The following is a 16,731-nucleotide window of genomic DNA, read 5'->3' as shown; positions in this document are numbered from 1 at the left end:
GTTGATGCACGTGCGGCTACTGCGCACACAATTCACAAACACAGAAAATAATTTTTTTTTTGGTTTGGACTGGAGTGTACTTTCGGGGGTTACAGCACCCTTAACGGTCAAGCCAGCCGGCCCTTTACTTATGACACAGGCGCACGCTTGGCACTACTTTGTTGATGCACGTGCGGCTACTGCGCACACAATTCACAAACACAGAAAATAATTTTTTTTTTGGTTTGGACTGGAGTGTACTTTCGGGGGTTACAGCACCCTTAACGGTCAAGCCAGCCGGCCCTTTACTTATGACACAGGCGCACGCTTGGCACTACTTTGTTGATGCACGTGCGGCTACTGCGCACACAATTCACAAACACAGAAAATAATTTTTTTTTGGTTTGGACTGGAGTGTACTTTCGGGGGTTACAGCACCCTTTTAACGGTCAAGCCAGCCGGCCCTTTACTTATGACACAGGCGCACACTTGGCACTACTTTGTTGATGCACGTGCGGCTACTGCGCACACAATTCACAAACACAGAAAATATATTATTTTTTTAGCACTTGGGGGGAGCACCCCTGATGGACAGAGCACCCCCTGGACAACACTACAGCACTCCTTTAGGACTGGGACACTGCACAGGACTTTGGAGTGGACACAGCCCCTATGGAGAACTGACTGCACAACACAGTCCAGCCAGCCCCTATGGACTTTGAAGTAGTGGACACAGCCCCTATTAACAACAGCAGCACAGCACAACACAGCCAGCCCCTATGGACTTTGAAGTAGTGGACAACAGCAGCACTACACTACACTACACTACACAGCCCTAACTCCCACCCTCCCTCTTCACTGTCCACAGCCGAGTGAGAAAATGGCGCCGACGCGGGTACCTTATATAGGATCCAAAACCCGCGAGACTCGGAAGGCGGGATGATGACGTTTTGCCTCGATTTCAGATCCGAGTCAGGCGGTAAAAGTCGAGCCTGACTCGGATCGGGGGGGCTCGGGGGGGTTCGGATTTCAGAAATCCGAACCCGCTCACCCCTAATACATACACGCATATGTATATACATATGAACATTATATATATATATATATATATATACATATATACACACACACACACTCACTCACTACCACTGTCTGATCACTGCTCCGAGAGGGAGACATGGAGCACTCACCCAGTCACTGACAGCTGCACTGAGAGGAGAAGGGGGAGGTCGCTGGGCTCAAAGCGGCAGCCGCTGCCGCCGGGCCGGAAAGAGAAGGTGGGCAGACATCAGCAGCCGCCAGGCCAAGAGGAGATGGACACAGAGCGGCAGCTGCCGCCGGTCACCCAGCAGCTGCCGACGGGAAGAGCAGGTAAGTAAACTTCAGCAGCCGCTGCTGCCGACGCCGTGCCTGGAGGAGTAGGTGGAGGGTGGGCTGGAGCGGGGAGTCCCTTCAGCGCCAGAAGAAGAGGGTGAGCAGGCCCGGGGACATTACTACAGCGCCGGGGGAAGGGGACCCAGCCGCGCAGGGAGGAGAGCCACTCAGGGAGTCCCTTCAGCGCCAGAAGAAGAGGGCGGGCAGGCCCAGGGACACTACTACAGCGCCAGATGAAGGGTACCCAGCCGCACAGGGAGGAGATCCGCTCGGGGCTCGCAGCACCAGAAGAGGGTAGTCCGGCTCGAGGAAACTGAAGCGCCGGGGGAAGGGGACCCAGCCACGCCGGGAGCAGATAAAGTGGCACCGGCTGCCAGGGGAAATGTCACGCAGGCTGCCCGATCACTGCTGGCCACAGTGAACGGGATACACTGGAGCCGCGCGGGAGGGGGGTGCCGCCGGATGTCCGATCACTGTGGCCAGCAGTGATCGGGACAAACTGGCGGGGCAGCTGCTGTTGCAGAGGGACCAGCAGGTCCCTCTGATGTAGGCGGCCGCAGTAAGATTAGCTTCCCGCAGCTGTCCAGTGGGCATCTCTGACTCAGTCAGTTAAAGCCCAGTCTGGTATGGTCGTATCTCATACGACTGTGCCAGGCAAGTGGTTAAAAGCTCATCTTCTGTCGGCTGTCAGTTTGTAAAAAAATTTCGGTGCAACTTTCATACGGTTTATTAAAATTGTTGGTTGGTCAAATTAAAAATGTATTAGGAGATAATCTGCGAGACGGGCCCCGAGATTCCGACTGCCTGGGGGCCTCCACATAGTTTAATCCGGCACTGGATGACACTTGTTCTTTATGGACCATCATGAACCACTGTTGTTTTACAAACATTTATATCTACTGCAATTAACAAAATGGCAAAAAATTGTCTTTTAACCACATACTATTAAAAGTGAAAGTATGAGCTGCTGGGCGGAATGTTATACTTGGCCATTTAGTAAATAGGATATATTTAAGTGCATACGATTCATCATTCTGCACAATTGAGTGGTTTCACATTTCAATGACAATTATATTTTATGACTAAATCAATGGTTTGGCGGCTTACCTTCAATGACACACTGATCGGGCACTGGAATTTTCTTCCCCATTTCAGTAACATAGTTTTTTAACTCATTTATATTATCCTTCAGATGCAGAAATAGTTTGTCATGTTCATTCTGAGGTTCTTTAATTACTTCAAGTTCTAACACACTTTGGTTTTCTAGATTTGGCTCTACTGCACCATTTGTCTCAGTACAATTCTTAAATGGAACTAAAACAGTTGTTTCCTCTTGGGAGTTTTCAGTGTTGGAGCCAGATGGTAATATTTCATCTTCTTGATTTAGAAACATATGTGAAAAAGACATTAAGCCAAGAACTTCTGAATTTTCAGTTTCTTGACCAGTATCCAAACATTTTCTGCTTGATGAATTCAATACAGTTTTTGATCTGTAACAAGACACACAAGAATATCAAAAGGACATTTAAGGTAAAGTGTATTTCAGGGTACTATATGAGTGGTAAATCTTATTGGAGAATTAGCAATGCACTGGCAATAATTATGTTGTACAAAAATCCTTGACATGCATTCCCTGTATATTAGGGAACACAGCATGTCAGTCTTTCCTTGCCTGAATTATATATTAAAAAAACAGCAATAATAATTGTAGGCAAATGTGGCAAAATATTAATTATATGAGACATACCTCATGAATTAACTTTTTTTTATCATTCTGTATACAAATCACAATTTTGTTATATTAATTCCATATTAATTACAATGGAAACAGAGTCTAGATTTTTTTTTAAACATTAAATTTTTATTGTTTCAAAATTATATGGGAAAACTTGGGGTACAGAAATAAAAAAAGGGGAATAGAAAATAAAGGGGACAGAAAATAAAAGGTACATTATTTGTATAGGACATATCAAATATAACATAAAAACATACGTACAGTCCAGAAATTACAACTGCGTTTGTCATCCAATACATAGCAATGATAATAGATTTAGCTATCATTAATAACATACGGTTCGTTTGAAAAATAGAAGATAAAAATATGAGCTAACAACTGAAACCATCCGAATAGTCGAAATGAGAAATAGGACTAGGTAAATCAACTCTTCCTAAATTATCCCTTGGTCTAATTATATATGATTATTTGTCATTAATTCAAGGGTCAGATCTCATGGCTTAGGTCTTGTGGACCAGTAGTCTGACCAATTTAACCACTGAATCAGCGGGTTTGATGTCGATGAGGAGTAGTGAATTCCAGCTGTTTCAAACTCACAGTGGTGTTGGACTTTATTCTCTATGTCTTCCAGAGCAGGGATTATAGGGGAATGCCATAGTTGAGCTACCCTTATTTTGGTTGCTATAAGGATGTGTCCCATTATATATCATTCATTAATAGTCAGGGATCCTTTGTATATATGAAAGATAGCTATGACAGGGTGTGGAGAAATAGAAATTCTTAAGATTTTAGATATTAGAGTAAATACCTTTATCCATAGCATAGTGACATGGGGACAAGACCAAAATATGTGGGTTAGCGAGCCCACATGGCCACAGTTCCGCCAGCATAGATTGGGATGGGATGATGAGATGGTATGCATTAATTTAGGAGTGAAGTATTGACGGTGAAGTAACCGGTAGTACTGTTCCATATGAGATATACATTTGGATAATTTATAGCTTGTTTTATAAATTAGGCGGCAGTCATCTTCTGAGAAGACACAGGAAAGATCTGATTCCCATTTCTGAATTGTTGATGATTTATTAAATTCTGTAGGTGTAACTAGATAGGAGTACCACCATGTGATACTTCCTTTGCTATTAGTTTTATTTAGTTGATTGACTAAGAGTTTAGGGAGATCATGGACGATATGTGGGGATGGGGTTATACTGTGTACCCAATGTCTAATTTGTAAATATTTATAAAACTCTCTAAACAAGGTGTTGAATTGTGCGTTAATTTAAGTATATGGTAAAATAATGCCGGATGTAGTAATTTCTTTAAGGGAAACTATACCCTGTGATTTCCATGTCTCAAGACTTAAATTAGGTATCAGGGTAGCTAGCCCTTCCAGGTTAAAGCCGATTGTGGGCAATTTAATATCTGGAGTCACTTTAACCATTTCCATCCAGGCTTTTCTGGTTGTGGATACCGACGTGGATCTTTCAACCCACGGAATTTTAACCTGAGATGGCAACCAAAGACAGTCAGTAAGCGGGAAGGGAGAAACCATATCCCGTTCAAGCTGAACCCATGGCATTAATTTTTCTTTTGGGAACCACGGGGTTAATTGTGATAATAAAGAAGCTATTTGGTACCAATGTAAATCTGGAAGTCCCTGACCTCCTTCTGATTTTGGCAGGGATAGTTGTTTCCGTGCCATTCCAGGTTTCTTATACTTCCATATATAGGAGATAAAAAGTTTTTGGATCTTAATAAGGATATACTTTGGAATTAATATGGGTAACGTTCGAAAAAGGTATAATATCTTTGGTAAAACAACCATCTTTAAAGCTGAAAGCCTGCCCATCCATGATACATTGCACATCATCCAATCATTTCCAATAATAATAATGATAATTGTCATATCAAAGGTAGATAGTTAGCTGCAATTAAACTATTAGTAATAGCCATTAGATGGATTCACAAATATTTAATAGAGTGATCCTGCCAAGCATATGAATAAATCCCTTTAAGGGCCGACAATAACCGTTGGGGAAAATTAATAGGGAGTGCCTCCGTTTTGGAGCAGTTCGATTTATAATAGGAGATTTCTATTAAGCCGTGCAGAGCTGATAGGGAGTTAGTCGGGTCTGTAAGGGTCAGAAGGATATTGTTACGAACAGACTTGTTTTGTATAATTTACCAAACTGTAAGGGGCCCGAGATGTTATGGTCCTTTCTAATGGCCTCCGCCAGGGGCTCAATCGCCAGGGCGAACACCAATGGGGAGAGAGGGCACCCCTGTCTCATGCCATTTGTTATCAAAAATGGAGTGGATAATATACCATTAACAAAAACTCTGGCCGAAGGGGAAGAGCATAATGCCAATATTGATGTTAGGATACTGCCTTTAATTCCAAATTTCTCCAATACTGCTCTTAAGTAGCTCCAGTTCAGTCTATCGAACGCTTTTTCTGCGTCTAATGATAGAAGGAGAAGGGGCTGATCAAAACTAGAAAATGCTTCGATAATATTAATCACCTTTCTCGTATTGTTTGGCCCTTGCCTTCCCATCACAAATCCTACCTGATCTTGATGTATTAACATAGGAAGTAATATATTAAGTCTATTTGATAGGAGTTTGGTGAATATTTTTATATCCGTATTTAGGAGGGCTATTGCCCTATAATTAGCCATGAATGTCAAATTCTTTCCTGGTTTTGGAAAGGCTACTATTCTTACCTCTAACATTTCTCCCGGAAACGAGCCTTCTGATGAGATATCATTAAACAGTTGTGCTAAAATAGGAGACAATGTGTCTTGGAAACTTTTAAAGAATTTATTTATATATCCGTCTGGTCCGGGCGCCTTGTCTAAGGGAAGGGATCCTATTACCCATAAGATTTCTTCCTCGGACCAGGGTTCTGCTAAAGAAATCAAGGTGTCCTCACCCAGTGATGGCAGATCGATGGTGCTAAGAAAATCGTCAATCTGTGCTGACGTTGGATGGTATGTCATCGGGTCATCTTTTAAATTATACAGGGAAGAATAATACTGCGCAAAGGATTCTGCTATATCATAGGGGGTCTGTTATTTTGGTACCTTTAATATTGGATATTGTTCTAATACTTTCTTTTGCTCTTTTCCCCCTCAACTGCCGTGCCAATAGACGACCTGCCCTGTCCTATAGATACAGACACATGATCTGACCATGCAATAGGTAGGATTAAAGATTGTTTAATATAAGGTAAGGACCACTTGTCTGAAATGGCTAAATCAATGCGAGAATAAGTTTTGTGAACCTGGAAGTAAAAGGTGTAGTCCCTCTCCCAGGGATGTCCCGCCCTCCAAACATCATACAACACATATTCATTTAAAATGCGTCTAAAGCTCTGGGAATGGTCTGGAGAGGAATAGGAACCTACTTTGCGTTTGGATGAGGATTTATCCCATAATGGATAAGGCACTAAATTGAAATCCCCTAATAGTAGTAGAATACCTTTTTTACATGACTGAAGGACCTTGCAAACTTTCCTAATAAAAGGCACCTGTTTCGTATTTGGAGCATAGATTGTTGCAATCGTCACTGGAATATTATCTATTTTACCTATAAGTATCAGGTAACGGCCTTCATTATCATTTATTTGTTTTTCCAGAACGAAATTGCATATATTAGAGAATAAAATCGCCACCCCTGCTTTTTTACATGGGCCGTTGGATGTGTAGCAAAGAGGATATTTGAAATTAGAAAACTGAGGAGGGGAGGATTGCTGGAAGTGGGCTTCTTGTAAAGCGATTATATGAGCTTTGCATTTCACAAAATGTCTAAACGCCAAATTTCTTTTATTGGGGGAGTTGAGTCCCTTCACATTGATAGAAAGTATTTTAACCATTTGGATACAGAAAAACAATGCTTAGCTTTAGTTAATCTGAACCGTATGTTATATAGAGCAAAACCTGTTTAACGTATGAATGTAGTACCTTAAAACTTATTAAATGTATAAAATAAAAAAACAAAGGAAAATATAGAACAATAATGAAGAGAAAGTAGTTCCTAAAAGGGACTATCGGGGACCACCATTGTAGGCGGTACATTGGGGAGAGTGGCCAAAAAAAGGCATTTAACCCCCGTCGCCCGGGGTCTTAATACACATCTTAACACTTTAGTAATAATTATAGAGAACAAAGAACAAATATATCAACTGGTCGGAATCATTTAAACTGAAAGCAAAGGGAGAAATTCCCAAATGATTAAATATGCGTACACATCTATTAACTAGGTTGTATACCAAACATCACACTAATAAGAAGTTCAGAACTGTAAGTCTAATAGAAATGGCCGTTCCATTAATATAGGCCTATGATTAACTACCTCTGTGTGTATCAACCTAGATTTAGAATTTCACATATAAGGAATTCGCTAAAATTGAAAAACACTCAATTCTAACAACACCATATATCAAAATTATTCTGAGTAAGGATACATATATCAATTATGACCAATCCTGGTTTATATGAAGATTGCTTGGAATTTTCTGCGAGATGTCCTCTAAATTCCACGTCACTAGGAGTTGGATGCTGGGAGCTGGATCTGATATGATCATAGTAGAGCCATTTCTATTTATTATCAATTTAGTGGGGAAGCCCCATCGATAATTGATGGATGCTTTTTGTAGTACTCTGGTGACTGGAAAAAATTATCTTCTTAATGCCAGAGTTGCTGCGGAGAGGTCCCCAAAAATCTGAAGTTTCCCTAATATGGCCTCATCTGCTGACCTTACTGCGTGAAGGATCGCTTCTTTTGTATGAAAATAGTGTAATCGCATCAGAACATCCCTAGGGGCATCAGTAGGAGCATTACGAGCCTTAGGTAATCTATGTATATGGTCCAGCAAAAAGTCAGAGATCTGTGTAGTCGGAAGGAGTTTCGTAAATATATCTGTACGTGATCTGTCAACTCCGAATTCTGGATTGTCTCCGGAATCCCACGGAGCTTGAGATTGTTTCGCCTAGATCTATCATCTAGGTCCTCTGTCTTATTCCTAAGGGAGGTGACTTCTGACTGTAGCTCTTCATGGAGAGTGATAAATTCATTATGCGATTTCACTACTTCTTCCAACTTGTTCTCTAGATGATCTGTGCGTGTCCCCAACTCATCGACTGATTGCTGACATGACTGCAGTGCTGCTTTAAATTCAGATGTAATATCATTTTTAAAGGAGGCTAGTAGCATTTTCATAGAGCCCATTGTTAGTGGGGCGTCATCTGCAACTTCCAGGTGTCTAGAAGTGGATGGAGGATGGCCGTCTAGTAGGGTACTTACAGCCGAAAGGTGTTTGCTTCTTTTATTATGCGACAGGCCTGTTTTGTCGTTTTGGAATGAAGTAGAAGCTTTAAAAAAGATACAGGTGGGACTGTTGATGAAGGCTTCGGGCGTTTAGGCGCCATTATGGTGTGAACCGAGGACACGCAGTTATGTAGTAGATGTGGGTGCCTGCACTGTAGATCGATAGCAAGGGCAGGCAACGGAGGTTAAAATTGGAATTAGCGGAGATGAGCCATCATTTTGTGACAGAGATTATATCTTGAAGGTGGCCTATATGCTGCACAAATTGCGCTCTGGATAATCTGGCCGGGCACTTATATTCTTGTCCCTGTATCAGAGGGATATATACAGGGTGACTGGTGTAAAGCCTTTATTACTGACTTGAGTGATCACTGTGGTCTCTAGTACTCACCTCTGGCAGGTAGGTAGTGATATGATGGTTGAGATATGATGGTTGAGTTCTGTAGGTTGAGACAACGCTCAAGCCACCTGGATACAGCTTCCCCTTGTTTGGCAGTCCAAGATGAGGAGAGATGCTGTGGGTATAGGAGCCCAATATGGCGCCTCCCGCGATTTGCGGCTGATTGGGACTTCTCCCCTGTGTTTCCCAGGGGCCTGTGGAAACTCCTAACCCTCTTTGTGGGACCTCGGAGACTCCCGAAGCGGTGGCCACCATGTGCCTGGTGTGCAGCGCGTGCAGCGCGTCTATAGCCCGAAATTGAGGCCGCGGTTTCCGGAGGTCGGGTAGGCCCCGATGCGGAGACGGCCACAGACAGGATCCTGAGGCCCGGAAGGAAGGTCAGCGGGTTCTCGCGGCGCTCTGCCCTTTAACGGTGACCAGTGGGATGGTCAAGGTGCCGTTATACCAGGCGCCGAAAATCTTAGCCCGGGAGCTGCAGTGCAGCACGTCTGCTCCACTTGAGATCCAGGCCATGCCCCCCCAGAGTCTAGATTTTTAAACAATTTATTTTTTCTCCAAAATTAAGTATCAGTTGGATCTTATACACTGATCAAACTTCACGTCATCCCAGTGGTCTAGAGTGACCCATAATCGGAGCCCTAATTAATTGCACCTGTTTCACTATCAATGCACCACACCCACTGTGCCCAGATCCGCACGTTCCATCAAATAAGAATAAAAATATGCCATAAAAGTTGCATGATGTCGCAGATGACTTTTTCATTGTGCCTTTAGTTTGTAAAATGCACCCTCATAGATTTTCTTGGATTTATTGTACTTTCAGTTACAGTCCATGGGGGTGATTCAATAATTCGACATGGCGGTGAAGTGTTACCTGGAATGGTTGACTGAAAACACTTTGCTACCAGTAAAATAAATCATTATTTTCTTCCTGCAATCCATAGAAGTGTGCAGGAAAATTAGCGATACTTGGCTACTTTGATGTACTGTACATAGTTGACATCGTTGAGAACTGAATCTCCCTCTAAGTCAACAAAATGTAATTTTTTAGGTGTAGAAGTATCGACCTGAGTCAAAGCACCTAAAGTTTTAAGCCATGGGGAACATACATGCCTATTTTTTTGATCCCTTATTGGGAGATCCTAGAGAATATGGGGCAAGTGCTGGTCCTTACACCTTTACTCCTCCCCCTTACTCTCATGAACATTCCACGAGTGTAAACAAGTGTGATGTGGGTACAAAATTGTCACTCCCTCTTCTACTCTATTAGAAGTTGTAGTCCACTGTCTGTATCCCAGCCCACACTGAAAATACCATTCACTGTAATTTCACAAAACAGGAGGTGACAAGACATTTTTAAGTTTGAAATGTCGACAGGTAATAAAGCGCTGTGCGCTTGCGAGCGGGTCTGAAACAGGCCCATAGTCCCAAGTCAAGTATGACATATTTGCAGTAAGCTTGAGCAACAAAATTTAGAGGCCAATTTTATTAAACTGTTTATGTGGTATAAATGCTTTGACACCTACAACCGTTACAAGCTTGGCCGAAATAGCTACAGCCATATAGCCTATAGGCTACATTTTCATTTCTGGAAAGGGATCCCTCCTGTAAGCTACTGTAAGCTTGCAGCCACCATTGAGAAGACTGGGTCCGAACCCGGAAGTAAAGTGATAGCACCAGGGAGGGCTCTTATCGGAGTTTGTGTCTCTTCGTGAGCCCCTTCATAAATAACCCCAGAAACATTTCCAAATCACAGCTATATTCAGCAATAAGTAAATGACATTTTTCGGTGCCAGACTTCAAGATGTCAAGAGAAATAGTGATGTCATCTACAGTAACTAGTTCCTGTTGACTGTTGGAAAGGTTATTATCGTGGCAGAATTTCTGAAAGATTGAATGTGAGGTGGCGAGATATCCAAGACAAAATAGCAGAAAAATATATATATAGAAAGCGGACAGGAGGTGGATCCAGAGACACATACCCTGGAGTTTTTGATTTTATAGGTCAGTTGAAAACCAGGATAGGACCTATCCTGGAGATCTAAAAAATGCAGCGTTTATATGAGAAGGGAGGACTCAATATTGTCAAATTCAGCAGAACAATCAAGTAGGAATAAAGAGAACTGCCCTTTATATTAACCAATACTCAAATCATTGACCACCTTTGTCAACGCAGTCTCTGTGGTGTGCTAGGAATGAAAAGCTGACTAAAGTGGGTCCAGTAGATCATGGACCAGATTAAGAGATGTACGTTGCTGCTGCAATCTTGTATGCAGCGGACTTGCAAAAATGTGCTAATGGCTCAGTCACTGTCTCACAGAGACACCCACCTATGGCATCCCACTTCACTGCTTATGTAAGCATGAGAAAACATTGGAAACATCAATCGTACATCGAACACTCAGAATGAATGTCTCACCTAAGACACCAGGGCCTCTCCAGCTGCAAATGATCACTAGGGCACACCCAAAAAACAGTCCTAACATGCCTGTATTTATGTAGCCACCCCCATTACCTTCCCCCAAACGATGACTACCTGTCACTCACTCTGCAAATAAATCCTCTCAACCCTGTTGCTAACCAATCACAGCACAGTGTGATTTTGGCACATCTGCAGAAGCAAAATAATGTTTCAGTGTGTCCGACATTGACCTCATACCCTGTGTGAGGAAAGGATGTGAGTGAGGAGATTGTAGGTAAGGCTTTCAAAGAGTTTTAAGAGGCATGAGATTTGACAACTGGGATGGTAATCTAAGAGAGAGTTTGGAAATGAGTAATACAATTCTGTTGGAAAGAAATCAGTGGAGAGGGCAAGATTACAGTAAAACAGGTATATTTTAATTGCAAGTAATATTTTTTACTGCTATAGTCACTCATTTTTGAACTGTTTAAAGGGGCATGGTTCAGAGACATACGCTATTCTGATGTTTAAGCAGTTGAACGATATTCTGCAATTTCCGTATGCGTCTAAGCTGCACTGTATTGTGCCAAGGTACATTACCGTAGTTGCTTCCAGCGACTATTTACTCACAGTGTGATTGGCAGTCAAAGAGCATTTGGGTGAGGGTTGGGGGAGTGGCGGTATAGAACGCAGGCATGTAGTGACCGTTTTCGGGGTGTGTCACATCCTGCGTCTGCATTCCCGTACACAGTGTAAGTGGCTCCAGCATCTCGGTACACGCGCCCATTCTGCGTGACCACATGGCTACTCAGAAGTCTGACTATCGAATGATCTGCGACCAATCCTGCATTCTTTGTATGCAGATGCTTGGATATGCAAATCCGCAGGTGGGCGTCTAAATACAGGATGGCAGCTGTGATGACATTAGCGTACATCTATGAATCAGGCCCACGATTCACTAACCGATTAAAAAAAAAACACACCTTGCACACCGATTGCATTTACATAGCTTTCTGAGACTTCAGTATTACAAGTAAAGCAGGGAATTGATGAGCTGGATTATTCTATGGTCACCTATCAGATCCTTCCATCCTTTAGCAAATAAAGCTCATTCCTCCAATGTCAGCAGGGACACAAATAGAATTTCCAATACATGCATTTAGTGTTTTCTATACTAAAATGTGTGTTTTGCAAGTTTAAATGTTTAAACTTTAATGGTAGACTTTATAAATGTGCTGTAGAGTATCCCTGCATGACCCAATGGGAAAAATGATTTTAGAAATAGAATGAGAGTAGTCTCTTGGTAAAACATTTTAACATAGTTGCAAGAAACTCCACTCTGGGTGTGCCTTTCGGGGAGGTTATTTCATCAGTTCAGCACTAGTTATGTGATGATGTCAACTAATTGAGGAATGATGACAAGGAAAGAAAAATCACGTAGCAGATATTTCCACAGAGAATAGGAATTAGTTCAGTGCAGAAAACATAATTGACAAAAAAATAATTTCAATTCAATTATTCTGTTTTATTTATAAAGCACTGACATACTGTATTACATAGTGCTGTACAATCAGGGGATTGTTATACAAATAACCTAATGACGTCAAAGAGAAGATTCTGAGGGTCCACCATAATTAAATGTAAAAACTAAGACTTGAGGGGACCAATTGATACATAAAATATTGGAATAACTGTAGCTTTTGGTGGTGGTGGTGTTGAAAACGTGTATGACTAGTGCAAGGCAGAAGCACTACCAGCCACAGATCCTAACGTATTCATGTTAATAAAGGTTTCATAAGAGACACATAACTACTGTATTAAGATACCTATTGACAGCAATGTCTTTTCTGTCTTTGTTGGATAATCTTGCATTGTTAAACAATTTAGTTGAGCTGGGATCAGTGTTATTCTCTGCAGTCTGGTTATCCCCAAATTGAACATCTACTTCCATTTTTTCCTCTCTATTTCCATCATAATGCGTGGATTGACGTGCATTGTGGGTGTAAAAAGAGGATTCGTGTTGATTGCTGTTTTCTTTCCTGTATAAAAAACATACATGACATATTTTATATTGAGGAAAATATCAACAGGTCACAAAACTCCAAGGTAGCTTCTAATTTTCCAATAATCTAAACAATTCAGAACATGTTGTGCCTTATATCGATATAATCACATCTTAAAAATGCTTGAAATAATAAATCCAGTAATTGTATTGGCTATTGTTGTGAAAGGTACTCTAAGTGGAGCTCAACCTGGTTATGTATAATAATGAAGGAGCCCTTGGGACTGTAGTTTGCCAAAGATAAGAAATGAGAGATTAGTGAATTTGTGTGCAAATAGAGTTTCACGGAGGAACAGACAGTTTTACGTAGGCACAGCACTCCATTGCTACTATTTTCAAGTTTATGTCTTGTTTTGCTATTCTGCATTGTATTGGTCAGTGACTGAATGGCCCAATATTATCTGTAAAGCACTGTAGTGGGCACTATACAAATAACAGGACTAGAAACACTTGGGCCAAAATACATGAACTATTTTGTAGTCAAATTCGGATTGAGGTGAATATTTGCAGTTTTTACACATTTGAAAAACAAAATTTTTGATTGTGAATAATGATTGTTAAAGTGACTAAATTAAATGGGTTTTGTTATGACAGCACCTACCTAAATGTTAATGCCTGAAATCTGTGTATACTGTACGTATTACTGATGTGCGTTAATGACAGTAACATTACAAAGAAGGTAAATAGCTATTAACTATGTCTAGAAGTACATTTTCTAGCAATTATATATGAGAGTTGTTTTGGTCCCATAAGGAACATCACTTACAATGATATAGTACCAGGCTATGTGGGAAAAAGTCCAAACCTTTTCTCAAAATTACAAAATTACCACAAGTTATACTAATGACACTACTGGCAAAAATGTATTTTGTCATTCTTATATAGCATCGGTTGGTATAATATTTTTTTTGTATGCTGTCCTGATCCAAAATAGAATGAAACTGTTATGACCCACCCACTGCATTTCATTGTTACTGTACATATAACATTTGCCATACTTAGCAAATATTTACCTGCAGCTCATGGGAACCACTGTGGGTTGTTAAAATATCCCACTTTTTAAACTTCACACAGACCTGGAGGAAATACCTTTATTTCTGTTCTTTTACAGTACAAGCCACTTATTATTATTATTATTATTATTATTATTATTATTATTATCCTTTATTGATATGGCGCCACAAGAGTTCCGAAGCGCCTCACAAAGTACATTAACAAACTCGTAAAACAGCGACTTACAGTACAAGACAATAGAGAATAAGAACATAGTTTATAAACATTGCTGCAGCGATCATAACACTCAAAAAAGCAGCAGGGCATCAGCTACCAAGTGTTAAGTGCCCTTGTGGAGAGTTTTGAGTATTGATCGTATGAGTGAGGGAAGAAAAAACACATAAGGGAAGAGGGCCCTGCTCGTGAGAGCTTATATTCTATAGGGGGGCGGGCGGGAGACAGACAGGGGTGACACAGATAGGGTAGACAGTCAGGAAGAAGCATGTAAGCAGCAGGTTAGGATGAGAGCTGGAAAGCTATGATGAAGTAGTGGGTCTTGAGAGCCCGTTTGAAGATTTGTAGAGAGGTGGAGAGTCTGATAGGGAGATGGAGAGAGTTCCAGAGGAAGGGAGCAGCACGGGCGAAATCTTGGAGGCAGGAGTGGAAGGAAGTGATCAATAGGCAAGAGAGGTGGGATGCATTTGTAGGAAAGGGAGGGAGATTGGTGTGATGTAGATGAAGGTGTGGTGAAGTGATAGGGTGAGGAGGGTGGGTGCTGAGCTTAGTGGTTGGGTACTAGGACCATTGTGGGGGAGAAAAGAATGAAAGAGGAGTAACAGGAGAGGAGAAGGAGGGAAGCAGAGGGGAGGAATACAGACAGAGGAGGGGAGAGAAGGGGAGGAAGAAGTGGAGGAGACTAGGGGGGAAGGATAGAGGTGGGAACAGGGGGCAGAATAAAGGATTAGGTAGGTACTGAGAAAAGTGAGAATTTGAAGAAAACATGGTCACGGTGTGAATGAGATAAGAATAGTGTGAATGATAGTGTTGAATGTCTTTTAAAAATGCTGGTGAAAGAACACTGTTGGTGAATGCGTATGCTTGATAACCAAAGGTTTTAAAAATGAATAATTAAAAAATTAGTTTGAAGTTGTGAAGCTAGGCAAAAATCAATGGTAAATTAGACCATATATGAAAGGTTTTAGAGGTTACTTTGCATTGGTACAAATAAGAATTTAGTTTTTAGTGAAAAAAGAGAGGCACCACAAATAGTAGCAAGTGACGTAATGTCTTTGCAATGATCAAACAAGGAGTTCAGTGTTGCATGTCCTGGTTATGCAGGTAGCAGATATTTGTTGTGAAGAGGTAGTACACTCACACTTGATGCTCCATAGGTGTCCTTAAATTATTTAGCTTAATAGATTATGTATTTGTTATATGATATATGAATAAGAATACCAGATATTTTTTCAAAGAATACATTGCTATTTAAAATTAGAAATTATCTACAAAGGTCATACATCTCTTGGAAATATGTTAAAAGAATATAAAAATAAACATCTATGTGTACTAAAAAAGCACAGAAATGCAGCTATATGCAAAAATCATGTCTTCATTCTCCATACAACAATATATACAGAATGTTAGTCCTAAAAGATTAAAAGAAAATATATTACAAAATACAAGATTTTTCCGCATTCTACATTATCAGTTTAATATCAAGATACATTATATTCTAAAAAACTAGCGATCCGTCCTGGCTTTGCACGGGAGCAATTTTGAATTTTCAGCTATAGCCTTTTTTTAACTGAGATCTGATAAGATTGTAGACAACATTAGTCATTTTTCATCTTGACGTCAACATGAAAAGATTGTTTTTTTTTTAATCTCTTTATTTGTAAACATAGTTGAAAGAGAATACAAAATTCAAAAATATAGACTAAACAGATAGCGTGTACAATATATTACAAATAAAATATTAAACAGGGTAGAAAATACGTACAGCTTAATTATTTTTCAACTATTAATTTTACAAATATAAATTAAAATATATAAAAACAATAAAATCGTAACAGACAAATGACTCATAAAATGGAAATGGGTAGTAGGGGGGATTGGAAGAAGGGAAAGGAAAAAAAAAGGAGGGGGGGTAAATGCAGCACACAATACATTACAAGTCCAGAGAAGACCAGCTTCGTTCCACACCGGGCAACCGTCTGTGGTATGTAGAGTACCAGGGATCCCAGGTTACATGAAATTTCAGCACAGTGTCACGTTACATGAAATTTCAGCACAGTGTCACGGAGCAGGGCTGTTATATACTCTATAGAAGCCAAGTACCATATTTTATTAATTAGGGCTTGCATTGACGGAGTGAAAAGAGTCTTCACTTAGGTCAACTCCAGCCACATTAAGTGTCTGTCCCTAGGTGCTTTATTTATTGTCATGCCAAAGCAGAC

At 40.8% G+C, this 16,731-nt stretch overlaps 1 protein-coding gene across 1 annotated transcript in view; it reads right to left on the bottom strand.

The window, feature by feature from the left end:
- The window catches only part of VEPH1 (ventricular zone expressed PH domain containing 1), a 538,007-nt gene that overhangs the window by 255,598 nt on the left and 265,678 nt on the right, over positions 1-16,731 (bottom strand). The window contains exons 7-8 of the mRNA XM_088447638.1: positions 13,047-13,259; positions 2,461-2,843 (exon numbers count right to left, since the gene is read on the bottom strand). Of these exons, the coding sequence (XP_088303764.1) occupies positions 2,461-2,843; positions 13,047-13,259 (596 nt within the window). The remainder of the gene's footprint in view (positions 1-2,460; positions 2,844-13,046; positions 13,260-16,731) is intronic.

The sequence above is a fragment of the Taudactylus pleione genome, unplaced genomic scaffold, assembly GCF_031769625.1.
Source record: "Taudactylus pleione unplaced genomic scaffold, aTauple2 ptg000436l, whole genome shotgun sequence".
NCBI classification, from domain to species: domain Eukaryota; kingdom Metazoa; phylum Chordata; class Amphibia; order Anura; family Myobatrachidae; genus Taudactylus; species Taudactylus pleione.
Note: the sequence above shows the minus strand (reverse complement) of the source record. Positions and strands in the feature narration are given on the sequence as shown.